The sequence below is a fragment of the Dermacentor albipictus genome, chromosome 5, assembly GCF_038994185.2.
Source record: "Dermacentor albipictus isolate Rhodes 1998 colony chromosome 5, USDA_Dalb.pri_finalv2, whole genome shotgun sequence".
Classification (NCBI taxonomy): Eukaryota; Metazoa; Arthropoda; class Arachnida; order Ixodida; family Ixodidae; genus Dermacentor; species Dermacentor albipictus.
Window position 1 is genome coordinate 10,528,742 of NC_091825.1, and position 16,966 is coordinate 10,545,707.

Below are 16,966 nucleotides of genomic sequence, written 5' to 3' on the forward strand. Positions count from 1 at the left end.
GAATCTTACTGGCACAAGTTTTGGCGCTTTCTCTGACCCGCGACATTATTGTAACTAGTTTCGCTACTTTTTGGGGTACTTTTCAAGCCCAGTGGCAGCGCTCAATGAAGTAGCGCAGTCAGTGAAAAGCAGCTCGGCTGTGTGCCGCAGTTAGTTTCGCGAGTACTAAAATCTTACTGGGAGAAGTGCGTGACGCATTCTCTGACCCCAAAAATTATTTTAATTCATTTCGTAACGTTTTGGGTTACTTTTGAGGCATGCTCGCCGTGCCTGGGGCTGTGAAGCTGTCAGCAAAAAAAAAAGCAAGCCGGCCTTGGTGAGTTAGTTTTGCGTGTACTGAATTTTAGTGGAACAACTTTGTAACGCTTTTTATGGCCCTGCAACAGCATACACCTTGTTTCGGTCCTAACGCTTGTCGAAAACGCGACGAGCGATTGCCGAGAGTAATAACACAGGAGTGTGTTGCTTGCGCCAGCAGGACGCATAAAACATAACGCCGAGGCGGTCAATAACTTGACATTTCTGTCTTCTGAGCGAGTGAAAACAGGCTTTGCAACCATCCTCACCATAAAAACTTTATTGTAAGACTGAGGAGTTTGGGGCACGCAGGCTCCCGGGCCCCCGCACTACCCCACTGCACTCAAGCGTTTATGTTGCTTCTCTCCATAACGCTGGCGGCCCGATCAGTAGCCATGGTCTGCACGACCGGGTCTCCAGAGCGCAGCAGGGTCTCCCAGTCCTCCCAGGTCTTCAGGTGCTCGAGGCCCCGCGGGGGAGGCTCCGCAGGGCAATGAGAAAGGACGTGGAGAGCAGAAGCGCGAGGTTCGGGACAGATATTACAGGCTGATGTGAGGAAAAGTGGGTGATAGTCAGAAAGAGTCAGAGGAGATGGGAGAGTGTGTGTTTGTAATCGGTGCCAAAGGGTTGTTCGTCGATTGCTAAGGGATTTGTGCGGTGCAGGGTACAGCTGACGCGCCTCCTTGGAGGCGTTCGTCAGCTCGTTGAAAGTGTGCGCGCGCTCCTTCGTGAATCCCGGATCGGAGGCAGCAAGAGCCCGATTTAAAGAACCTCGGGTAAGAGGTTAGCGACCTCGTTTCCAGGATTCCCGCAGTGCGCGGGCACCCAAATCAGCTCCATATGTCGGGGCGAGGGTGCAACGGGCGAGTCCTGTATGCAAAAAGCAGGGACGTGGACTCGGCCTCGTGCGAAATTTAGGATTGCACTTTTGGAGTCTGATAAAACATACCGTGCTTCTGTGTTGATGATGGCTAGGGCAATGGCGGCTTCCTCTGCAGCTTCGGGAGAGGTGTCTGGGGGGAGTGTGTGCGTTCCGATCGGAGAGAGTGTGATCCACCACGGCAGCGACCGCTTCATCACCCTTGCAGGCTGCGTCTACCCATGCGGCGTCCGGTTCCGAGCCGTAGTAACGGTACAGTGCTGTAGCTCGAGCTCTGCAGCGCTTATCGTGGTGGTCGGGGTGCATGTTACGGGAGAGTGGCTTAATGAGCAGTTCGATGTGTAAGGGTTTTGATATGGGGCATAATGTCGGATCAATGGCTGGTATCCCAATTCCAAGGAAGTGCACTATGTACCGGCCAGTGTTGGTTTGTGTGAGATGAATGTATTGTGCTTGGCGGTGTGCGTCTACAAGTTCCCCGATTGCGTTGTGGAGGCCTAATTGTAATGCCCCAACCACTGACACGCGCCGAAAGCTTCGGCGCGCGCTGGCAAGCGAACGCGTCGCTTCGCTTCGGCTGGAGGGAAAGGGCGCGCAACCACTGGAGACAAGCTCCGACGCGCGCCGAAGCTCGCTCCTCGGCTGCGGCGCACTGTTGCTGGACTATTCCGTCTTCATCCGTCAAAGTCCGGCCTAAAACAGCCTGCTGTAAACTAAGCTTGAAACAATAAGTTAGTGATCTATATGTGCTTTTAGACATAAAAAACACGTTTGAATAATGAATATACACCTGCCGCACCAGTTCTTTATTTTTGAAGTAACAATAGTGTACAAAATATCGACATCAGCGCTCGCACGTCGTCTGTCTGCAAGATCGCTTTGCAAACACCTGCACGACGATGGCATATATCAAAAACTGTTGCACCATTTCATTTTTTGGTAGCTTATTGCACAGCCAACTATGTAAGAATTAGGCGTGCAATGTATAACTGAAAAAAATCTGTGTTGGAAATATTGCCACGTAGTAGTGACTGTAAATAAATAGTACCGGCTCAATCGCAACGATAGCGGCGAGCAATGTCGGCAATCGTAGAAAATCTCATCTGCGGGTCAAGCGCGTCGGTTTGCATACGGCAGTCGTCGAAAGTTACAGCCTATTCGCCGGTGCCCGCGCGCCTCCCAGAAACTACAACACAATTCGTGTCGCGTATGCAATCAGATTAGCAAGTTTCGTCGACAACAGACAGAACCATCGATAACATTCGCGAAACTTCCGATACGTTCAGGCGCATCCTGCACCGAGCGATAACGTTTAACATTTTTTAGCCGGTGAAATTCGTAACCGGATACAGATGAAGCATCCGTGTCAATATAATTATGCTTGTTGGTGCATCAGAGAAACGTGAAAAGTGGGTTCTGAGAAAAGCAGCAAAACAGAATTGAAACACCTGTAGTACTCACAAAAAAACTAGAATAGCTAAAATGTATGCAATTCGTATCTTGTCTCCCCTCAATTCTTGATTCTGCCAAATCTCGCCCAAGGAGCACCTCTATTATTCTAGGTTGTTTTGATGCATCAACACCGCATCCGGAGGCCTTCACATTGAGTGTATTGCTACAAAAGATTTTCACAGTGTAAGGGCCATGTTCTATTGTAACTGGTTTCCATATATCAAGTTTGCCTTTCTTTACATTATTGAAATGACATACCGTCAGATAATACAAGCTTGAGAATTAGAGGGTTTTAATAGGAGTCTTTTGTTGCCCTTTGCTAAGTCGTACTATTGAAGCACTTATTCGAATGTATGGGAGCAGCTCATTTGCATAGTATAAGAAATATATAAACAGGTTATTTTCACAATTTATACACTTCGTCACCACAAAAAGAAAAATTGCAGTTTATTGTTTTCAGCCTGCTATGATGTTTTGACTGAGGAAGATATATTCAGTTTGTTCTGCGAGGCACGCAATAATTGCTGTGGCATATTATTTTATTGCACAACACTGCATACAGTAGACAGCCATTATCGAAATTCAGAAGAAATTAATAGCACAATGCATATGATCAGGCACATAGCATATTATTGCACTTTCTTAATTCAAGCCTGAACGACGAACACAGGCGTCCTTCTCCAACAAGGTCAGCATCCATCGGGCTTCACACCCTCAGCACGTTCAACCTCAGCTTTGTGGTGTTTAAAACAACCTCAAGTGCGTCTTACGGTTCCAGGGATAAGAAAGAAGACCGTCCTGCCTACCTTGGCCTTGAAGCAAGCAGCTCTGGATTGTTTGCACACTTTCTACTTTGATCAAGTCCACATATATACGGATGGTTCTTCCACTCAGACCAGCTCCACCAGCACAGTGGTTATACCATCACGATCACTAAGCATCCAATACAAGATTTCTCACTTGACAACATCGACCGGTTCGGAGCTTGTTGCCCTCCGAGGTGCCGTTGATTATATTAATAACCAACCGGCTAATCGGTGGGCAATATTCTGCGATTCAAAGGCGGCCTTACAATGTCTTCTGTCATCTCTTCGTCGCGGGTCATGTGAACAACTCGTGTCGGAGATACGAGAAATGCACCATCACATGATCATGAAAGGACACGACGTTGTGTTTCAGTGGCTGCCTGGTCATAGCGGTAGCTCCGGCAAAGACCTCGCTGACGAAGCTGCTAGGAAAGCCCACGAAGGAGCAACCCTTGTTTCTATACCTTTATCGCGGACCGACGCAGCCCAACACTTAAGCAAGCTAGCACACTCTTTTGACATTGGAAAAGTGGTACACACCTGAATTCGCTCAACATCGATTGCATTCCCTCGATCCCTCTATGCAACTGCGGCTGTTACCAGGTCTTCCGCGAAATGAGGAAACAGTGCTGTGCCGCTTACCTTTGGGCGTCGCATTCGCCAGTGCATATGCATTTTTGATTGGAATGGCTGATTGCGCCGAGTGCAATGCCTGCGGTGTCGAGGAAACCATAGAACATCTAATGTGCTACTGCCCATCTTTTGAAGATGAAAGGCAAGACCTCTGCAAAACTCTCAATCAGCTAGATGGAAAGCCGTTCACCTTGAACAAGATCTTGGGACCACGGCCTTGCATATCGCAGCTACAAAAGGCCACAAAAGCGCTGCTGCGATATTTGAAAGATACCGGATTGAGTCAGCGTCTGTGATCCGGACTGAGTGACCGACCGATATCCCCAGCGGACTTTCTCTTCTTTTAATCTTTCCGTCCCCCTTTCCCTTTCCCCAGTGTAGGGTAGCCAACCGGGCTCAGTCCTGGTTAACCTCCCTACCTTTCATTTATCGATTTCTCTCTCTCTTCTAAATTCATGCCCTTTTTTTATTGCACAAAAGCTACTGCACTGAAATAGTATACTAGTACATACTTAAAAAGCACAATTTTATACTACGATAATAATCAATCATTCAAATTTTTATTGTAGTGCCCAGGAACAGCTAGAGAGCCTTTGTACTGGTGCACTTAACGAGCACTATGTGAGACAAAATGTAGAGAAAACATGAATGTAGTAGACAAAAAAATGGAAGATAAACAAATAGGGAAAAAAGGAAACGCGGAAAAGTAAAAGGGAGTTAATCGTACGTGATTATCTACAGATACACAAAACACAGGAAATGAACTCTGAAGTATGTTTTGGAGTCGAGTCTTATTAGCACAATCTTGTAACAAGCCCAGGCAATGAATGTGGAATGCTACTTGGTATACTGTTGCGGCACAAGCAAATGCATATGATCAAGAAGCTTTAAGGAATGTATAATGTCATGGACCACCTTATACAGGAACAAAAGGTGCGATTAATTAAGACTTGAATCTAGAGGTGCGAGTTGAAGTACTTTTGAGAAAGCTCAACTGTGGTCGCCAGAATGGCAAAAGTGGTGCTTGAAGATAGACATCAATTTATTCTGGATGCGTTCAATGAGGTCAGAATTACATTTGCTCATTGCACCCCCCTCCTACAGAGGCATACTCTAGTAGTTGGAGGCACACAGCAGAATTTCAGAAACAGGTGAGTGGAAATCATGCAATATGCAACACCCAGCTGTCTACCTTCCCACTCATTCTGTTAACACATTCTGGACGTTATTCAAAATTGCAGCACAGTTCCAATAATAAGTGATTCAAGATGTATGAAACACATTTTAAATACCATTACTTTCATCAGTGCTTTTGCTATTGATGCACGCTCCTGCTGTGCCCAATTGTGTACACAGCTTCTCAAAGGGTTAAGCTCTGTGGAACAAATACCATCAGCACCACAAGAAAGGGAAAGTGTAAGGCAAAGCTTAAGGCACTTCATATACCTGGAAACGAGGTTTTCATTGACTGTTAGTATACACCGCGCCAGACTGAGAAGGAAGGTTACTTGAAGCATACTTCACACCATATAGCAAACAGAAATGTTCTGCAAAGGCATCAGCAGTGTTCGAGACAACACCACTATTTTCATGAAGAAGACGTACATCTTTGGCACTCCTTTTAAAAGAGAGAGCCCACAAAGCTCCAGAAATATTTTGAATTATGTGTCACGCTGGCTTCAACACAATCAATGTGGTCAAAGTGATGATTCTAATAATAATAATAATAATAATAATAATAGTAATAATAATAATCCTAGAGGTAACTTGGCACACTAGACTAAAAAGAAGGCTGATGTCTGTATGTTAGAGCATCTGATAACCAGCCATCTAAAGCAGGAATTTGCAGGATGCAGAAGATACTTCCTTCCCCTCCACGTGCACACACACTTGCTCAATAACACAGCACGGCACACACGCACACATTCGACAGGTGCACAACACACAGGAGTGCCAATGAAGTCTGGTTCCAAGGAAGGAGAATCCAAATCGCCAGGGAGGTGGAGAGAAAGCTCTGCATGCCAGATATAATCATGGAGTTGTGGTGTAGGGCCATAGAGGCACGATGAGGGCTCAGGCTGTGCTGACCACTTGCTCAGACGAACTGAAGAAAGATTAGTGCTGTCCAGAGAGTCGTCAAGCACCCTGCAGTATAGACTAGTGCAATGTTGCGCGGGTATTGCAGGGTGTGCTACTTGAGGGGTTTGAGGCAATCCTCGAAGGCTGGCATGAGCTTGTTACAACCGAAAAGACGGGAGTAAAGGGTACGTATTGTCCGGCGCTGAACAAGCTCAAGTTTGTTAGCGTCGCGAGTTTGGCACGGGAACTATACTGATGAGCAGTACTCAAGTCGTGACAGAATGATAGAAGTGTAGAGTGCTCGGAAAACCTTAGGTCAACAGGGAAGGGAGACAAGGGACACAAACCCAAGAAATTACCGGTGCTTACATACAGTGCTGGTGACATATGCGGAAAAGTTGAGAGAACAGCTAAATGCTACACCCAGAATGGGAAAGGCCCGAACAGTCTTTATAGAAGTGCCTCCAAGGAAGAAGGTTGGACGTGCAGCAGTTTCGTTGTGGCTGATACGCATGGCAGCACTTTTTACGGTGCTACTACAAAGTTTGATATTGTAGGCCCAGTCGTTCACCTTTACGGAATGTATTTATTGTAAGCACATATGCTGTGCATCGGCATATTGTTGTTGTGGAGCGTTAACTTCTGCGCCGATGCTTCTGCGCATTCTGCGCAGATGCATTAGTAACTTGGTTTTGAGTAGATCTTTGTCCTGACTACCATTTTTAGTATCGCAGCAAGAAACATTTTAGTAGAGGCTGAAGGGATTCCAGCAGTTTAAGCATACTGACTGCACAAAACACTGATGACACCTTTTCACCTTCCCCACAATGCACTCACACCATCTACTTTTTCCATAAGCAAAAAGTGAGATAAAAATCAATTACAGTTTCATTGACTCAGTACTTGCTGCTTCTGAAGCGGGCATCGAAGCAATCGTGGTATACGCTGCTACATGCATAGGTCTTGCATGATGCAGGTCCTGCTATGCACTGCACACAGGGCACACGTTGCAAACAGGTCATTTCTTTTTGCAGTGCTCAACTATAACGACACACTGACTCAAACATGACTGCGTTGTCACGTATGCTTCAGTGCGTCAGTGTTCTTGATTGCTACACGAGCGATTTATGCCCAACTAGCCCAAAAGACGGACGCACTAGAAAGAAGTGAGTGAATGAGTACAGTGAACTTGTACTGAACTGGATTCACATGCCAAATAGAAGAGCGCAGTGTCAGCTGAAACAGGCGGCACGGCTGATTATGTGTGTAGTTCCAATAGTTCGGCTACTAGTGTATTTCGCTTTCGGAAGTTATCTTTACCACTGGAAACAGCGCAGAGCTTGCCCGTTAAACTTGAGTCCACCGACACCACACGAAACACGCCGCGGTTGACCAACCCAACTTCCACACGGTTCATTCACATCACAGGTCACACGAAGTCAAGAGTGCCATATCTTAAATCACTGCAGCACCAAACGGACCTGAAAATTCATTTCCTTCGACAGAGTTTCTCAGGTGAGTTCGTTCACTCGCCAGTTACGAACTCGATGGACGCGCTGGGCCTACGCGTAACGTAAACAACATCGGCGATAGTGTTGATTATCCAGACTTCGGAGCTCGTAAACGTGTTTCCATTCGTTTTGAGCACAACAAAATGTATATGCAACAAGCACAGACGTTGCGGCAATCGTGATTCGCTTGGCTGTTTTAGCAGACGATCGTGCCGAGCCCGGAGGAACCCAGTGGGCAGGTTGGATTAGTCGGCGTCGTTCGAAGTCGCTTCGGATCCACGTCGCACTGCCACAACCCACGGTCGTCGGTCGGTCGGTCGTGTCGTTGTCGGCCTACTATTACAACACTGTCTTTCAGGAACACTGTCGCGCGCGTCGTGCGTCCAAAAAACTCAGACGATCGTTGGTGCCGGCGTCTTGCCACGGTCGGCCATATCAGGCCTAGGCAGCCGGAGACTCCGCAGCCTCCGATTGGTTGACGCCTTCGAGGCGTCGCAGCCTCTCATTGGTGCACGCCGGCGCAGCGTCGCCGCGCGTCGGCAAACTTCTAGCATTGGCAGTAGACATAATCGCTGCGCGACGTTCCGCTTCACCGCGTTTGCGACCGACGCGTTGACGCATTTGACCCTTCGGTGCGCGCCGAAGCTTTCCAGCGCGTGCCAGTGGTTGGGGCATAAGAGTCGGTCGGTAGGTGTACTTATGGGAAGGTGGAGGGCGGCTTTGTATGCCTGGCGAATAAGAGCATCCATGGCGTCAGTTTCACGGCGAGAGAGCTTGAGATAGGGGCTGGAGTAGAGTACACGGCTGAGTACAAAGGCGTGAACAAGTCGGCGTAGATCACGCTCCTTCATGCTTCTGTGGTGGCCTGAGACCCGGCGAATGAGGTGCGAGATCGCCCCTACTACCTGCTTGAGTCTCCGGAGTGTAGTCGTATGCTTCCCATCACTCTGGACATGCATACCAAGTATCCTGAGGGTTTCGACCTCTGGTATCAGTCTACTATCCAGCTCGATGACGATGCGGGAGCAGGGCGAGTTGCGGTTCTTGGGACGAATGCACAGCAGCTCAGACTTCTCTGGGGAACAACAAAGCCTTACGCTAACTGCATAGTTTAGGGTCAGATTGGTGGCTGCTTGGATGGTGTCCTGTATGGCCCCATCACTGCCATGGGTAATGGCAGCGTAATAAATGCCATAGCGTAATGTCGTCAGCGTAGAGAGTATGTTTGAGGTGCGGAACGGTTGCTAATTGTCATGGTAGGGGGTTCAGAGTGATATTAAATAAGAAAGGTGAGAGGACAGAGCCTTGCGGGGTGCCTACGCTTTTTAGTGAGTATGTGGGGCAGCTGAGCGGGCTGAAGTGAAGCTCGGCTGTGCCTGCTGTGAGGAATGCCTTAATGTAGGCGTACGTACGTGTGCCCACATTCAGTGGGGAGAGTGCCGTCATGATCGCGTGATGTTCGACGCGATCAAACGCTTTGGATAAATCCAAAGCCATGACTGCCTTGGTGTAGCTTGGAATGAGCGGATCGAAGATGTCATGGGTGATTTGCAACATGGCGTCTTGTGTGGACAAATGGGGGCGGAATCCCACCATGCTGTGCGGGTATAAGTCATGGTCTGTCATGTGCTGTGGGAGCCTCGCTGATACCACAAGCTGGAAAAGCTTTCCGAGACACGAGGTTAGCAAGATTGGGCGAAGGTTTTGGAGGGTAAGTGGTTTGTTGGGCTTCGAAATGAAGATTACCTTTGCGTGTCGCCAAGACTGGAGGAGGGTGCCCTTTTTCCAGCACTGGTTGAAATACTTCGTGATGCGAGTAATCGATCAATAGTGCAGATTACGAAGCGCTGTGTTGGTGACCTGGCCGGGGCCGGGCGCGGAATTAGTGCGGAGAGTCATGAGGGCTGCTCTGACCCCCGCCTCTGTTATGTTGGTGTCGAGTTCAGGGTTCGACTGTCCTGTGTATGAGGGGAGAGGAGATGGTATGCCAGGTGAAGTGTATGTGTCGCGGAGCGTACCCAAGAGAGCATCGGGGTCGTCCATGTGTGTGTGTATGAACCGGGTGACGTGGTGCTGGGTGGTGTTTTTTGTTTTCGCTGGATCGATGAGGTGTCAGAGGACGTGCCACGCCCGTTTGGTGGTCAGTTTGCCGGCGATGCCATCTGATACTTGCCCCCAATTTAAACAGCAGAGCTCCTCCGTATGTAGTTGAATTTGGGATTGTAAAGCGGCTAAGCGTGTCTTTCCACCTTTCTAGGAGGCTGTGGTAGGCCTCCCAGATGTGGGCGAGTCGGGTGTCTAGGTGTATGTATGTGTAGTGTTGAGGTGTATGTGGTGGTTTCAATCTGCTGCGTGTGGTGTTGGATGTCAGTCTGAAGCGAGTCTACCCAGTCGGTGATGTCGGTGATGGGGTTGTCAGGGAGGGCAGTCCGCGTGGTGCGGAGAGCGTCCCAGTTAATGAGTTTGTGTGTCATGTAGGTATGGCGGGGTGGCTTGAATGGGGCAGTGACTTGTATCATGTAATTATCACTACCCAGTGTGTGTTGTGTTCTCATCCAGGTCACATCACGGAGGGAGCGGCTGATCACCAGATCCGGACAAGTGTCCATGCTGACACTGTTCTGAAAGTCTGAAAGTTGTTGCGTGGCATCTGAAAGTTGTTGTGGACGGAAAGTTCGAGGTTCTGCATGAGCAGCCAGAGCCTGCGACCTCTGTGTGTGGTTGTTTCGTATCCCCAGGCAGTGTGCTGACTGTTGAAATCCCCACCGATTAGTACGGGGTGCTTCCCTGCTAGGCGGTACAACTCTCGGAGGAGGGAGTCCAACGAGGTCAACGGTTGGGATGGGGGGTGGTAGATACCGGCAACAAAGATGAATGGGAGTATATTTCTATGATGGATAATTTCGGTGATCACGCAGAGCATCTCGTGATGTAATGTGCCTTGTGTGTTAGAGTGCGGTGCACATGTGTGGACGCCCTGGGTCTGTTTGTGGTGTCAGAGTGTGTGGAGTTGTAACTGGGGAGTGTGTCCTGATTGACGGTATCTTGGAGAACAAGGACTTGGGGTGTTGGGGAAAGTGTAGGAAGTAGAAGCTGCAGGGGCGCGCGCTTGCCCCGGAAGCCGCGGCAGTTCCAGGTTATGATGTGAAGGGAGTTATTGTTGCCCCGTCCCGCCATGTTGGAGCGTAGAGGGATGGATAAGAGAGGTTAGTCTCCCGTTTCTTGGGATGTGGGGTTCCATGGCAGTTAGTTGGGCTGTGGGGAGAAGAGGGGTAGAGAGCGGGGGATGAGGCGTTCTTTGAGGAGGTTGACCATTTTGTGAAGGACAGATTCCATGCAGCGTTCCAAGTGCATCTCCACTTTCGCAGTGAGGTCAGTGTTGAGAGCATTGCATTTTTTTCGAGGCGAACCTCAATCTCTTTGAGTTTTTTTGTCGAATTGGTCGGAGAGGTCTTTAGTTTGGAGTCGACATCGATCGGCTCGAAGGTGAGGGGTGGGGGAGTGATACGTTGTTTTTTGAGGGGGGTGATTGAGAGGGAGTGGTGTTGGTTCGTGATACAGTAGGAGGTGAAGTTGGGGGGAGTGAGAAAGAGTAGGAGAGGGAAGTGAGCTCTGAGTGAGGACTGTGAGGCGTCTCACCTCCTCCAGCAGGGCCCGGAGATCCCCTGCGTTGTGGTCCGGAGTTTTCTGGGCGGGTGCAGGCGGCGATCTTCTTGCACAGTTGGCCCAGGTGAGGTCCTGCTGGGGCTTGTGGCTACGGTCACGTGAAATGGAGCGTGCCGTGCTTGCACAGCGCGATGACTATTGCGGGGCTGGCTTCTGCTCCCGGGTGCTTGACTGGCGTCCGGTGGTTGGCTGGGTGCGTGGTGGCGGGCGGGCGTACCGGTACTTACATTGAATATTCCCAGTATGATGCCCATCCCCACAGACGATGCACTTGCGTGTACAGGTTGGGGGTTCCGTTGGCGTGTGCTTGTCACCGCAATTGTGGCAACATCCGCTAGCAGGGGCGGGACAGACATCCTGGCGGTGTCCGATACGGCGGCAGTTGTAGCAAGCCTCCATTTTTGGTCGATGAGGAAAGCAAGTGTGAATACCCGCCCAAAAGCGGACAGCTTTGGGCAGGAGGCCGGTGGCGAAAGTGGTAATAATGGATCACTTTTTCTCGATGGGCCGAGCGTCCATAATTGGTAGTTGAGGACTGAAAAGAACAAGTCCTTTCAGGACTTCACCGTGCGACTCACCACTGTGGGCCATGTGCATGACGCACCCCACGGCATCATCGGGCGGAGCGAGGTATGCGGTGACATCAATTGCGCTAGTGCCGATACGGATTGACGTTATTTGGGCATAAGCGCAAGCTGGAGCCTCCTCCGGAGTGCTGATCGTCAAGGTAGTGTTTGTTGGATGCAGCCGCACCTGGTTCTGAGCGAGCGCTTCCTGCAGGTGGATTTTCGTCGCATCACAGATTGCTGCGAAGAGAGTTCGAGGGGTCTCCTTGGTTACGTCCAAACCGCCGCGTGGCCGGACTACGATTTTGAAGTCTCCCCGCGGGAGTTGCGGGAGAGGCGCGTGTCGCGTACGCAGCGGGCGCTGTGCAGCTGGGGGCGCCGCAGCTCGGGATATCTCGGCGGTTCAACGGCCGTCGCCACCCTTGATTTCCGTTCGGGGAGAGTGAGTGGCAGGCGCCGGGCGGTACTGTTTGCGGAGACGCGGGACAGTCTCCCATTCCCCGTTTAGGGCTTCGGCGGGGTCGATGTCAGTGCCGTTTACTTGGTATTCCATGGCTGAGTGGGCTGTGGGGGGCCATGGGCGCTAGGCCTAAAACAGCCGTAGCCTCGGCGTGCAACAGGGAGACGGAGAAAAGGCCGAAAAATCTGACCCGGGCGGGACAGTGACACCCAGGCGGGCTCAAAATTGGCGGCTCACCTTCGTGGATGCAATGGTGGTGATGTTGAGAGCCTAAAGTCGAAATGTCCGGTCGCTGTGGACTTCGGAGGACGAGCCCATACACGGCGCGTCTGCTCGCAGCGACACCGAAACCACCTCCCCTCCTTTGCACCCACGAATCTGTCTTGAGTGCGACCAGAAGACATTCTGCGAGCGTGTCACATGGTCTGGCTGGGATCCTGTGTTGTAGCCACCTCTGTGTACTTGGCGTACCATCGCGTCGACTGAGGCCAAGTAGTTTTGGAAACGCGCAGTCACCCGTGTATTTGTGCTCTTAAAGTGCAGGAAATAATGCTCGGGAAGGGAGGGATGCTTGAAAATCGGATGTTTTCTTCAGATTTTATGGCATTGTTTGGGAGAAGTCTATTTGCTACGAAATGTATGTAAAGGTGAATTTATCTGTAATGCCGCTCATTCACCACTTACGCACGTTCCACATCTACACGCAATATTCCTGTTTGGTCATTATACCAAAATGATACATGCTTGTGATTTATTTTTTCAGCTGATGGAATCCGGTGGAGCTTCGTACGGCAACGACTGCTGCTTACCTGGTGCCACAACTTTACATGAATGCACAAGAAGCCTGGAACGAGCATTTATATAGAGCAAAATAAACATTTCATCATTTCAGAAGACGTCTTGCGCTTTCTTTATCAAATTGCACGTGACACAGATTCGGTGGAGGCTTGCAAAAATTGTTCGCAATCATTTTTAGTAAGTAATGAAACGATTCCACGCCAAGACCGAGCATGGTTCAGCAGTAGAAGCGAAAAAAAAATGCAGCGGCGATCAGCCGAGCCGGCGTGGCGGGTACCAACGCGTTCAAAACGCGCTCGCCGAAAACCGGAACCGGAAGGTGTTAATAGAGTGTTTTAGTTGAGCGTCTTTACGGTACGCTCCGCTCCGAGCTGCCCCGCTATGCCACAGCGGAGCGGCGGGCGATTTTCATGTTTTAGTTATACGTTTAGCGTAGGGGAGCGGACCTTTCGTAGTTGCAGCACCCCCTGGCTAAATTCAGGGCAATGAAAGAAAATAAAAACACTTTATGATCACTCTTATACAGTAAAACGTATATATGTATATATATAACTTATTTCTCCATGAAGTATCTAGACGTGCGCTTGTAATGCGTTACCGGTCCATTTTATCCAATGGACAATAAAGCGCCGTCTTGGGGAACGCCACGTGTTAGCCAGCGCGCTTGCTTTCTGCATCCAATCCAATCTGTTCTGACGCCAACGGTAGCCAAAGTGCTGGGCGGCACGCTCCGCTCAGGCAGCTTCTAAGCGGACCGTGTTCCTCGCTCCGCTATCCCGCTTACGGCTAAGCGGACGGCGCATGCGCATTCGCGCTTCCGCTCCGCTTAACTGCTTAGCGGAGCGTAAACACGCTCAACTAAAACACTCTAACGGAGAGTTGTAGCCCAGCGGGTTTAGCCCAGCGGAGCGGAGCGGGCGAGCGGAGACACGACTGCGCATGCGTACAACGCTGAGGCGGCCAGCGGTTACGGAGCAGCATTAGAGAGTTTTAGCCCAGCGGGTTTACGGCCAGCGGAGCGGAGCGGGCGAGCGGAGACGCGACTGCGCATGCGCACCACGCTGAGGCGGCCAGCGGTTTTACGGAGCAGCGTTACAGTGGCTAGAATAGGGGAAGTGTGCGCAAGGCGCCGCCTCTCGCGTGGGCTTCTCGGATGTTCCGCTCAGGTGGCGCTCGCATTCGCTTACACGTCGCTCGGAGGCGGCGGTCTGCTGTAGGCACTGTGGCATTCCAGCCGCGGCACTGAGAGCTTGGTGTTCTACATTCCTTTTTTTAGATTAGCGAAGCCATATCTGAGGGAGCTACGATCTCATGGCCTCCGCACTTCGCTTTGCGCTGTTGCAAAAGCCGGTCCAAAATGCATTTACAGCTGCCTATTCCGTACATGCGTCTGGTGGCGTTGATTCTACAGCGGAGGCCACGCGATCGCAGTTTCACATGTTTACTAGACTAAACACAGAGCGTATTAGTGCCGAGATCTGCGTTTATCCATTCGACAAGCGACGCTGATCTGTTGAACGGCGCCATGTTTGACCTATATCCGAAACTAATTTATCACGACCGCGGCATTAGCTTCTAAATAATACTGCGAGAATGACCTTATATGTAACTGCCTCCGTGCCCTCCTGCCGATCTTGCTCCTCATTAACCCGTGAGGTCTGAGTTAGTTAATCGGTTCACCTTGTGAGATGACCTGCATTACTGGAGATTCAAAATTGCTGGCATGCTGGTGTTGACTACTAATTCCTAACAAACAGGCACCATATAGCACTGTGTATAAAAATAAAAAATAACTGAGATCCACACAAGCTTCTTAATTTTTATCAGTTTTATTCAGCAATTTAAGATTAGGCAAAGTGAGCATCCGCATTGTTATTTTGGTTATGTAATGCGGCGCATCTTCCGATGTTTCTTTTTTTCTCGCGTTGATATTCTTTCTTTGTTCAAAGACTTCATGTAAAAGTGAAGTCGTGTCAAGATAAACAAAATTCACTATATTGCTTGACAGTGCTTCTTTGTGGGCATCACAACCAATGGAAGGCATGTGTTGCATACAATGCAAAATATCGGTGACGCTATCTCTTTGGACTTTCCTCCAACTGAACCACATTGTGAAGCTATCCTCCAAAGCTTCCACGAATGAAAAAAGTTGTCTTGAGAGATATAGAAGCCCTCCTTTATCACAAAACTGGGTGAAGGATGAGAGAGCTTCATCTGAATTCTCAACCGATGTCAGCAGCTGCTCAAAGCAGTCCCGACATTTCGTTGTTAGTATTTTTCGTCGGGCCACATAGCCAGCCAAATAAAATACCAGGCTTGCATCACTATGCTTCCCCGGATAAGGATGATCAGTGCACAAGGATGATGTTTCAAGCACGCTGGAGGCTTCGTCAATTCTTCCTGCACCAATCAAGTTGTCCACTCGGTCGGCTGCCTCAGCTGGTCCGACAAATGACACGATTGCGCCACCAGAGCAGTTGCCTGTGTCTAGAGCTCTTACTAAATTATTGAAGCTCAGACAGTTAACAGCAGTAAGGAACTGTGCTGAGGTTGGATGATCATTACATCCCGAAAATTGGCGAATTATGCCAAACAACTTCTCCATAGGATCCTGGCTCAGGCGGGAAGTCAGCAAATATAACGGTAAGCTATCTTTAACGGTTCTTCGCTGAGAATGTGCTTTCCCCACCGGCTGGACGGAAGACGGACATTCTTATAGTGATGTGCGTCTTCATTGTCGGAAGGCACAGGTAGATCAAGGTGATCAACATCGTTTTGCGAAGGTGGTTGCAGCGGCCCATCCTTTCGACGCCTTTTTGATGGCACTGGGGAATGCAAGCTTGACCTCTCTTAAGGTTTTCTTTTCTTCGGAAATGCCTTGGAGAGGTACTTTGGTACATTTGGAAATATCGTCGGTACGGCGCCCGGCAGAAGAAGTGGCCTGCTTCGGTCCAAGAGCACTGTTTGGCCGTCAATTGAGTGTTCAAAGTGTCGTGAGATGAACTGCTGATCGAAAGGCAGCTCCCATACGGCTGCGTTGCATTCAAGCGGCTTGTCTGCTCTCGGTATGTTCCTTTGCCACTTCTGAAACACGGCGTCTTCCTTCGGGACTCCGAACAATGAAAACTTGTTCTTGCATGACTTGTAACCAATCGTGCATCCGGGCACAAAACAATGGCTTTGACGGCGGCTCATTGTGCGTCATTCGCACAAACTTCGACGAAAATCTTAGCAAGCAGACTGAAAAAACTCCGACAACACGTGTAGGAAACTCGCAGTCACCCGCTGTAAAAGCGGTCAACTCGACAACGACGTGTAAACGGGATCGAGCGCCATCTGGCGGTGGCATCGCTAGGCAGCGTCAGCGACTCCCATAGTGGCCGCTCGGGGATAATCACACTTCCCCTTTCTAGCCACTGTAGCAGCGTTTACGCCCGCTGGAAAGCAATCCCCAGCGGAGGGTATACGCAGCGCGCGAGCGTGCGTAAGGGCGCGCGGGCGTGTATGGGAAATGCAAGACGGCAGCCGCGAACATGAACGCCGGCAGTTCTGCATCGAAGACGGCGACTTCAGCGCTGACCCGTACATTAGTACTCAGTACATTATTAACAAATAATGCACTGAGAACATGTAATATATCTTTATTCAACATTTCTTGCATAATAAAAGCAAGCGTAATTCAATTTCATTTCTCAGTAACTCCTATTCGAACCACTAGGTGGGGCAGCAGAGCGCCCCGCTCTTTACCCCGCTCGAGCGGGTGATCCGCTGGGCTAAAATTCTTTTTTCGCGAGCCGCTCCGCTGGCGCAACGGTGGA

General features: G+C 49.8%; 1 protein-coding gene across 1 annotated transcript in view; it reads right to left on the reverse strand.

The window, feature by feature from the left end:
- Window positions 1-640: 640 nt before the first annotated feature.
- The window catches only part of LOC135917934 (uncharacterized), a 99,462-nt gene continuing 83,136 nt past the window's right edge, over window positions 641-16,966 (reverse strand). The window contains exons 2-3 of the mRNA XM_065451574.2: window positions 11,298-11,412; window positions 641-778 (exon numbers count right to left, since the gene is read on the reverse strand). Of these exons, the coding sequence (XP_065307646.2) occupies window positions 641-778; window positions 11,298-11,412 (253 nt within the window). The remainder of the gene's footprint in view (window positions 779-11,297; window positions 11,413-16,966) is intronic.